At 34.7% G+C, this 10944-nt stretch overlaps 1 protein-coding gene across 2 annotated transcripts in view; it reads right to left on the minus strand.

The window, feature by feature from the left end:
- Positions 1–854: 854 nt before the first annotated feature.
- The window catches only part of GTDC1 (glycosyltransferase like domain containing 1), a 377323-nt gene continuing 367233 nt past the window's right edge, over positions 855–10944 (minus strand). The window contains exons 11-13 of one of the 2 annotated variants that reach the window (XM_036858347.1): positions 9252–9322; positions 8456–8547; positions 855–2261 (exon numbers count right to left, since the gene is read on the minus strand). In XM_036858347.1, the coding sequence (XP_036714242.1) occupies positions 2082–2261; positions 8456–8547; positions 9252–9322 (343 nt within the window). In that variant the 3' untranslated portion in view covers positions 855–2081. The other variant, XM_036858348.1, reaches the window with a different exon arrangement.

Here is a 10944-nt window from a genome sequence, read left to right on the forward strand (position 1 = left end):
TTCAAGTGCTAAAATGAAACATGTTCTCCAGCTTTCCACTGAAACAGAAAGGCACTCAGGGTGATACTTGTCAATAGTCAATAGAAGAATATGAATATGTCTCATAGAATATGTCAACATTAAAAGACAGCATGGACTGTCATTTGAAAACTGATTCTATCACCCACAGAAAGTATCTTGAGACTTAAATGAAAATTTTTTTGCGGCTCATAGTATTTCTGGGTAGCAGATGCTTTCTCAAAAACAGATTTTACTTTTAAAAATATCAAATATAATTAACACCTTCAACATAAAATGAAATCTTTGCTTCCAGATGCATTTCAAGGTGTTGAAATGAATTTGTGCAGTCCTCTATGGCTGAGTTTCCACTGACTTACTGATTGTGCTGCCATCTTTATGTGGCATGTCTGAAGAACTGAGAGCTAGAGCAGGGCATGTAAACTCAACCGTATTTGAAGGATGCTTGTTAAACCAGGAGCATTTGGGGAGAGGTCTTTTGACCTATTCCTGATTAACCTGGTATAAATGAGTAAGTTAAGAACTAGATGCTCTTCTATTTATTATAGAAACACCTAGCTAGAAACACAGATTGGGTAAATTCAGGACAAGCATTCTGGACATTGTATCAAGGTTGATAATGGGCAGACTTTTAAAGACATTTAAGATTAAAATTGGTTTAATAATTAATTTAAAAAGAATAAAAGGAACAGAATTGAATGCTCAAAAAAAGAAATTTTTTTTTTCAACAACCATACTAAAACTAAGAAATAGTGGGACTGTTTGCTCTCTTTAGTGAAAAGTAAGGGAAACAGGAAATAAAGAGTCAACTTGTACCGTTGATTATCCTCTGACTTCAACAAAATATGGGATAACTTACTTAATAACCCTCCATGCCACCATGTCATGGCTGTCGAGAAGCATACATGCACATACATACACAGATACAGTTATCTTTTCAAATGTTAAGAATTACACATTTACCAAACTTTTTATTGCTTACTTGTACTAATACCAAATCCGACAGCAGAGTTTTAAGAAGTGACCACTTTAATGTAAATTTTTATTCCAGAAGTAATGCTGGGCACAGCTAAAGACAAAATTTGATTTGAGTTTATGGGTGTAGAAAAAAAATCTCCATACACAGGTAACTTGCAATATTTTGTTTGCCAAAATCAGGCAAATATTTAAATGTTTTGGATGCACTATCTGAACAGTAGTTCATGTTGTTTTCCCATCACTTAGTGAGAAAAACATATATGGATAGTTGTGCATATAATACCTTGCTCACTGTAGAATGTGAGCTCATTATTTGCAGGATAGTAAAACATAGTAAACTAAGCACTGTTTCTTGGCCGTGAGCATATAATATTATTTTGAGAGACATCATCTATGACATGGCACCTTTCTGACTAAAGCATCTCTTTAGATGATAAACCCTGCTCAGGAGAATAGTCTAAGAACCTCTTAGGCATATTTATATCTTAACTTTTGCACTCAAAAGGAGCATAACTGATAGATTCCGAGTTCCACAGTCTCAGACCAGAAGGGACTTCTCAAATAATTCCCGAGCTCTTTGTTTATGGGTCGGGGGTAATTTGTTCAGTGCCTTCTCAGAAGGGGGAGGAGGACTCAAAGCTAGTGCTGTGATGTCCATCACACATATGGCTCTCACTGTGTGCAAAGACAGAGCTTGTTGTTTCTGCTTCTTACTCTCCCTGCTTTTAAATTCCCTGACCTCATGGGCCTTGAACTGCTGCTTTCTCTGATCTGCAAGTCTGCCTGTATCCAGAGGGCTCTCTCTGGCCCCCTGACCTTGATCTATGTCCTGCTTACGCTTTTGCTACCTGTGCAATGGGCCCGACTAGACTTTTGAACCAGTGCCCGCTCTATCTCGGATGCCTGCTAGATCACTCAGCCCTTCTAAAAGCCAGAGAGCCAGGCTTGGCCCTTGTCTGTCCCCCTCTCCCTGGCTGCTCCTCACTGTACAGCTTATAGAAGTTATTCATTTCAAAAGCTAGGAAAGTTACAATTTACCTGCCAGTAAACAGAAGATGGTTTATCAACAGACTCTACCTTAATGACTACAAATGTTTACCTCCTGCTTTCCAGAATGCAAAGAAAATCTTGGAAATGTCATAATATCTTACCAACATTTGCAAAACAGATCCTTGTTCATCCGGAAAAGAAACAATTGTATTCGTTGTCTCTGACACAAGGAGAGTGTTCAGCGAGAAACATACAGATAGATGTACACACTTACACTGAAATGAGATATGTTAATTAAAAATTGCAGTGGGCACTTTATTAAAAATTTATTTTACAATCTAGCCATTCAAAACATCTTGACATCAACAAATAGAGCAGCTTGACTATTGGAATCATAAGTGATTTATCTTGAAAAGATTATATTTGTAGCTGGATGCAAATACTTTTGATGGATATTTATATCAAAATTACTGGTTTTGTTAGAAGTATTTTAATTCCTCTATTTTTATCCCTGGAAAAAAATTAAAACAAGTATCTCAGTGTTCATTTTATGGCTGAGATGGCCCCACTTAGTGTATTTCCCATGTTTGTCTGAATTACAGCTGTTTATCCTGCAACTTTCTTTAAGATAAATTAAATGCAAATGTAACTCTGTGAATCATGGGAATACCTGCCAGACCCCTTATTAATACCTTCACTTAAAAACCCCTGTGCCAGGGAGTCATTAATTTGCTAAAAGAAAAGTGCTAAAGCAGCCCTTTGCCCACAAACATTTCTGAGATGGCTGCCCAATTAGTTGGGAGCATTCTGGTCCTCCTTTCAGACCCTGTGGCCCTTTGAGGACACAAGAAGGCTCCGATGATAACCTGGCAACCTAGGTAGAAACCCAGCCAAGTGAGAGTGTTTGAAGCTGTAGTTTGGCTGCCATCGTGTCGGCAAAAAGAAAGAATTCAGGCACCATGTCATCCAGTACAAAGGATAAAAACGGATTCAACCGGAAATTCAATGTGGCACCACATATGGGATACATGAGTGCGGTTATACAACAGGCCACATATTTTTTTTGAGCAGTCTCCTCCATGTGATGCCGAGGACATGTGTAACCATCATAACGTCTCTAGGAATCTGTATTTAATTTGAGTTGGGGTGGTGGCAGGGATTGGAGATCTGAAGCTGCCACAGGTTTGTGGCAGATGGCTCTGTGTCAGCTATGACAAGCAGCCAGGCTCAGCTTCCTCTGCAGATTTTCTTTTCTCTCTGATCAGGTAAATATGGGCACACTCTGGAAAGTTCTACAGATTCTGCCTTAGGCTGCAAGTTTGTGACTTAGCCCCATCTGTCACAAATCTTCCCTAGGTTCTGCTGTAAGCAGAGACCTGAATTTACCGTGTAGGGCTGCCCAAGAAAAAGGAGCTATTTCACCCTGTAAGGGGGAGGGAGAGAAGAGAAAGCAATGAGGAAGCATTAACGACCCGAAAGACTAAAGCATGCTGAAAATTCATATTGCAAATTTGCATAATTTACATCAATTAGACTTCAAAAAGCCACCAAGTAAATGGTTCTCGAGTTTCATCACCTCAGGAAATCCCAGTTTCTGATTGGTTTAAAGTGTAACTGTATTTCCAATCATTGGGGAAAGCTGCCTACCCCCTTTTTTTTGCAAATGGGTACATTCGACTGCACACATATTTCCTGGTTTATGTTATGGATGACAGCTATTAGAAGTTTATCATCCAACTTTTAACTTTTATAAACATAAGATACACAACACTCTTAATACATGTTTTTGCGGATGTGAATTTTACTTTTAAGTGGTGAAGGCACAAGAGAAATGCCATTACTGTTACATGGAATTTATAAAGCACTTCAAGTTTACAAACGGGTTTATATTCATTATTTCATTATAGCAGGGCCTCAGGGGGAAAATGCTATTAAGAATTAAGAAAAAAAGAATTCTTCCAAGTTTACAGATGAATCATATAGAGGCCAAGAAGTTCACCTACAGCCAGGCTACAAATTAGTAGCAGAGAAAAAGAAGCAGCCAAAACCTCGAACTGATCTTAATCACCCTGAGTATATCTATTGTGCTAAAGAGTTTTTGCTTTTATTTTACTTAAACAAATCAAGGAAAAACCAAGCCAAAACAAAATCAAGGAAAGACGTGAAGAAAGAGAGAGGGAAGAGTAGTGGGGAGGGAGGGAGAGAGATCGAGACTGAGAATTTGCTTTAAATTGTGCTGGTGCAAATGAGAGATTTTAGAAGTTCTAAAAACATCACGAGCTTTTAAGTGTTCATTTTTAAGGAAAAAGTAATGACTTTGGAGGCGTGTTAATACTAGTGAGTACCACCTTATTCACATCTAGAGTAGAAACTCAAATTAAAAGGGGGCTATAAAGTGACCAGTCTCTTGAAGGAACCTTAAAGTGGCTTGGCTGTGGTTCGGGGAGATATAGCCTGATATAATTAAGACAAAACCACAAATGGCTTTTCTGGGCACTGAGTCTGAATTATAAGCTTAATCATTGTTTGGAATCACTTTTAGGCAGAAATCTGAAAATTGCCCTCTCCTCCAAATAACAGCAGGTTATAAAGGTTTCTGGAATGTTGAAAAACTTGAAGAGGAGAACAAAATAAAAATCAGCTGCTATCATCTGAAAAAACTTAAGAAACTACAGTTTACCCTCGTAAAGCAAAGGAAGAATGGCATCTCTTTTTTTTTTTCCCACACAGAATATCTCTCAATTTGTAAATAAAACTAAATGAAAAATAGGGTGGGAATGAAAATCTATTCTGTTAGTCTGGGCGGTATATATTTTATACAACTGCCCCACTGGTACTCTTGTGCTATTTTCAATACCGGTCACAAGGGGGTGAACATAAATTTTCTTCTAAAGCATTTTAAAATATAATGATCAAAGTTTCTCTAAAAGCATAAAGTACTGATCTCAAATAATTGTTGGGAACTTTCAGGAAGTAAATTCCCATAGTCAAAATGAGCCAAAAATTACAACTTCCCGGTATTAGACTTACTTCGGTTGTAAAAGGAAGCCTGATGTTACTGTAAGAAGTTAATCCTTGGCTGATTACTTTATGATTACTTCTCGAATCTTGTGTTCAACTTTGGTTTAGGAGTCATCAAAGAGCTCCCTATTCCAGATGAAGTGAAACCTACTTTATCTCTGTGGCAAGTGTTTGGCTAATGGGTCTAACCTACTTAGAAAAGGACGCGTCCTGAAAGTGCAAGAAAGCTGCAGTCAACGGTTGAGCCTAGTGGCAAACTTTTTAAGAAATGGTTTTAGATTTTTAAAAATTCAGAACATTGTTTCTAAAATAATTAAGAAACAATTTCTGCATGTATTTCTTTAAATATTTTAAGAAAAATGTGTGTGTGTGCATGCGTGTGTGTGTGTGAGAGAGACAGAGAGAGCAAGAGAGAGGGAGAGAGAAAGGGAACACACTTGCACGCACGTGAGGAATTTAAACATTTCAAGTCTGAAACCATTTCAGGTGAGAAGTCATGGGCACAGAGTTCTGTAGTAGAAAGAGTCACTTTAAGAAAAAAAAAGTATCAAATTCTGTTTCTGCTTTTCAGTTACTAGCATTCTGTTTCAAATCCTGCTTCAAGTTATAGCCTCCAAACTCTCACTCATATTGAAAGTATAATGTCTCATGTGAGAAGAGAGCCAAGTGTTAGTAGCCTTATTCTAGTCATTAAATTTCTAAGTGTGAATCCATATGAAAAATCCTATCCTAAAGTGAACTCTACATGATAAGTAGTTGAGATGATTTTAAAATGTAAACTTTTAACAACAGAAAAAGAGAGTAAGGTGTAAAAATGTAAAAGGAGCAAATTAAAGAATTCAGTGACATTCTATCCTTTTAGATCTTAGAAGCATATGTTTTTAAAAGCAAAACAGCACTGTCCAAGGGAACAAATCTAAAAAAACCCCCCAACACTCTCTTTATAGTATACACAAAAGTCTCTTCCATTGCATAAGAGAAGTAGGCAAAAAGCTGCCTTGGGGGAAATAATTCTCTGGTATTTAGTGAGGGCAAATGTTACCTGATATGTGTATATTTATAAAACATAGGTAAAAAAATAGTGTAACTTATTATATCTTAATTATAAAGTTTAGCAGGCATTCTTTTTCTGTTTTAGCTCTAAATCTTATTACAACAACCCAACTAGATCTGTGGTCCTTCCTGTGATTTTTACCAGTTTGTCCTAACAATTGCATTATAAAGCTCTTGATTACCTCTATTTCTTGGACTAATTTATTAATTTTTTAGATTCACTTCTGGATATAATGTCATCAAAATCTATGAATGAGGACATATATTAAAGTGTATAATAGATTTATAAGAAAAAAAAATCCATGGTAAAAAGTATGTAATAGGAATTATATATATAAATTCTTATAAATGCTTATGCATGAAACACTAATTTATAAAACTTTGAGCTGGACCATTTTAGGATGCGTGAACTAAAAATATATGTAAACCATAGTAACATGAAAAAACATTTAATGTATAGGCTATCTTTTAAGCTATAGGAGGAACAATTTGGTATATTAACAGCATACCACTAAGCTGACATTCTTTCAAAGTTTTTCCAGAAGTTATTGGTAAAATAAATAATTATAGCTATGTTACGGCAATAGCCGTATTAAAATATTTCAACTGGAGATCTGTTTTTTATTGTAACTAAAAGCAACCTGTTGCAGTAATTTTTGAAATGGTTAAGGATTTGCAGATGCGAAATAACAGGGATAATAAGGCCTACCTGGAAGCCAAATTAAAAACGGATAAATTTTGATGGTGGAAATACAATTATAAATGCTTCACCATTTTCATCACAAGGTAAAAACATTCCTCCCTGCCCCTTTTTTTGTACCGATATGTGGTGATGGGTGATAACTAAAACTTGCGGTGGTAACCATTTCACGATACATGTCTGTCATTACGCTGCACACCTTAAACTTATACAGTGCAGTATGTGAATTATATCTCAATAAAACTGAAAAAAAATATTTCCCAAAAACTCACCAGGAGGAAAAAAAAAATCAATAATTCAATGGTAAACTCATTGAAAATAGCTTTGTGTCATGTGTAGAAAATGAATCCATTTGTATTAATACATATTATTCTATTTCTTCACTTTCATAATCTGCACATTTTGATAGTCTGTCACGTGGGAAACTACTAAATTAATATTTTACACAAACAAGACCACGACTGAACTTTCAAAATTAGGAAATCTGGATGTAAACCTTGGAAGTCTGTTTTCTCTTTGAAGCTTCCCATGTATACGATACAATCGTATTGACTGAAGGAGTAATACTGAAGCCTGGAACTGTTCAGTCAGCATTTTAAACTATTATGAGCTACCTTCTGAACCATTGCCAAGTTAATAGACAATGAAAGATAATGAGCTTGAAATTGGGTGTTAAATTGCATTTTTGGTTCTCTCCCTTTTTCTTGAAGTTTAACTGTTTCCTGCAGAAACAGAGTCACGTTTTGATGTATCACTATGTAAATATGTATTTTAGGCCATGACAAGGGAAAGGAGAGAAAAAAGGCAGCAAACTGTATTTCATGTAGGAAGGTTATATATTAACACAGGAAAATTAAAATATGCTGGATTATAAAACTGCTAGATTGTAAACTATACTGGATTTATGTAAAATGAAGTTGCTACATTCAAAGAATATAAAAAGGTATATTACTCATGGCCTAGAGCCACCTTCAAAACTCATAAAGCAGATTTATCCCAGTTCAATTACTTAGACTTTTAGTAGGGTCTCTTTGTGTTGTTAGTTCAACAATGTAAAATTCTTGATTCAAACAAGGGAAAAGAGATAATGAATGAGGGAACTGAATGATGATGCTATTTAAACTCTTTTCCTTTTGCCTTTGTCATTCAGAGAGGATACTGACAGTCTAAACAAACTGAGGGTTTTTATGTAATTTTACTAAACTGGACAAAGGAAACATTTGATTCTTCGAAATCATCTTTAAAGTAGTTAAAAAAATGAACACCAAACTTCATGAATGTCATTCACCTGAATTTTTGAGGACTGAAGATTTCATTCTGATGGGAAGAAAGGCTTATCCTCATTAGTATAATTGTAGAATCTTTCCTTTACTTCCTTTTAAACTAATGAGTTACATTAATCCAGGTTCATTTTTATAAGCCTCTTGGGGCTAAATGTAAAGGACAGTCATCTTAGAAAACAATAAATTAAAAAAAAAGCATGTACCGTGCATTAAGTGCATGTATTTCATAAGGCCTAGGTTAATACAACTTGCATCCAGTTTAATTAATCCTTGTTAGTGTAACAACTAATATCCCTCCCTAGCATGTTTCCTTTAAACATTAGTATGTTAATTAAATGTTTTTTTTTTTAAAGATTTTTCTTTGTACTTCAATATGGCATTTATACCACGTAAATCTCTTCTCAATAACTACCTTATAGAGATGTTTTCTTACAATATCTGGTCTCTTGCAGAAATTCTGGAGCCTTTTTGAAAGCTGTTCAGGTGTAGAATACAGATATTCAGCTGCAGGAAAAACAGATACATTTTTAATGAAACAAAAACCTCAAAGCACACACTTGATATTAGTCACTTTACTAATTAAAAATGCATATTGCTCTGTGCCGCCTCGTGTTTTACATTATTTAAGCAGGATTTTATAAGGTTACCTCAGCTCACAAGGATGTTTAATGCTAAATAAGACTGTGTAGTTGTGCTGTTTAGACATCTCCTTTGGGTGATTAAAATACATTATTCTAATGTAACACAATGCATATGTGATATATTTAGTGATGAGAATTTTTTCAAAGAACTAGTATGACAGCCGTATGTACCCTGTACAACAGTTGCATATTATTAACTAGTCAATTGTTGAAATAATTTGGTGTGACTTTCAGTCCTCAGTTTTTCTCTGTGTATATCATTAAAAAAAAAATCTGTAAGCAATTGCAGCAACACTGACCTGCTTATAAAAATCCATCATTATGGGATGTGTATGCTAACAATGAAGAATGCTATTTGAAAACTTGCTTTTTTGTTATCTTAAAAGAACAGATGGTAAATATAAGCTTACTCTAATGTATTAAAACACATAAAATTTTCCTTAACACTAACATGTTGACTTGCCAAATAAACAATTGCTCCTGCCTAAGTTTATTTTCAAACTTTCTAATTTAGCATGAATCATGTATTAAATCTCAACAAAGACGAAAGTACATTAAAGCAGCTACCTGGAAATATTTCGGGATAAACCAAATCTTTGGGACAGAGTGGGTAACAACCACAATACACAGCTTCCAACCTAAAGAAATTTTAGAAAGAGGATAAAAATATATTAAAAAGACATTACCATCAGAGCCAGAAAGTGGTTTTGTTTGTCTAAGTTAACAGTATGAGCCCAGAGTTAACTGGGATGAAGAACATGGTCGGCAGTACAATCCTAAAAGCCAAAGTTGCTCTTTTAAAAGATTTTATTAATCATATATGAATTTCATAGAACAGAACCAACAGCATATGTTTTGTTCACTGAATTAATCAAAGCGCAGCTCTGCATTTTTTTTTGTTGTTTTTAAAATACTGTTTAACACATTTTATAATCAGCAGATAAACACATGTAACAACATGGTAAAGTATGGACAGCTTTTCTTAATAATGCTGCAAAGCCCCAGAATGTTCATTTTCCAAAATGTTTAAATAAAATAGCAAATACTTTAACACTGTAGCTGTAGAAATCATCGAGGCACTTTTAAAAGCATCAGAAAAAAATTTACAATCTGTTGTGATGGGGCATTTTCATTTTAAGCTAAAGCTTCAGAATAGTTACTTATTAGGCAGGATGTAGAACTATTCCCCCCTTTTATTGAAAAACTCTCATGAAGATTACCTTAATGAATATTTTGCTTTCTTGACTCAAAATTCAGCTCATTTTCCATTTTATCCAAAAAGAATACTGTTATTATTAAACAAAGAAACAAGAAAGTTTCACTTTGTGAGAGGATTTCCCCAAGGACCACCTACCTATAGGAAGTTTTTCTTCATGTCATAGCGGTAAGGGTTAAGTACAAGAAAGGTATTGCATCTTGATGGCTGTGTTAGCCCTGCATAATGGCTATTGATCTGACATATAATAAACCTTAAAGATACCACTGTAATTTCTGTTGGCTAGGAATTATGCAGTGAAATTCAAAACACTCTTTAAAATATGTTTATTTTATGAGAAACTTTGAATTGCATCCAAAATGTTGACCAAAGGCAGAATTTTATTTTGAACTGCAGATTTTTTTCAACCCAAGAATAGTTTGAAGTTATGTCAATGTTTACCTTGTTTATTTACAGCGACAAAGTACATGCAATTTAAGCTGTTTTTAAGTGGGTGATGTTTTCCCTATTTTATAACTGAAATTAGTTTAAATGAAAAGTATTTACTTTGAGCTGCAAAGTTTGGAAAAATACTGAGTTCAAAGTTTTGCTTGAGAACTGCTAGCAGTTACAAGATAACACAGTGGAAAGGCACAGGATCTAGTTACCAATGATTAATTTCAAAATCCAAACTAATATCTAATATTCTTTTTTACATAAATAGGGTATGTGTAGAAATTCTTATCATAAGCACAGCTATAAAACTGTACTGTGACTGCATTATAAAACATTCACAAAAGTTTTGAGCACATAAACTGGGGATATTCTTTATGAACAAAAAGAAAATATGCACTTTATCTGAAGACACTCAGTTTTAAAATGCTTTGCCAATCGAAAAGCAAATACATATGAACATTCTCTTATAATTATATAAAATCAAAAGAGTGAAGTCACAGGCATTTCAGAAAGTGCACGTTATCTGCTTTTTAATAATGGATTTGAATTAGAGTGTTCTGTTCCCCGAAAGAAAATTGCAGGCCAAGTTACATTTTGAGTCATCGTATG

This window comes from Balaenoptera musculus, chromosome 7, assembly GCF_009873245.2.
Source record: "Balaenoptera musculus isolate JJ_BM4_2016_0621 chromosome 7, mBalMus1.pri.v3, whole genome shotgun sequence".
Classification (NCBI taxonomy): domain Eukaryota; kingdom Metazoa; phylum Chordata; class Mammalia; order Artiodactyla; family Balaenopteridae; genus Balaenoptera; species Balaenoptera musculus.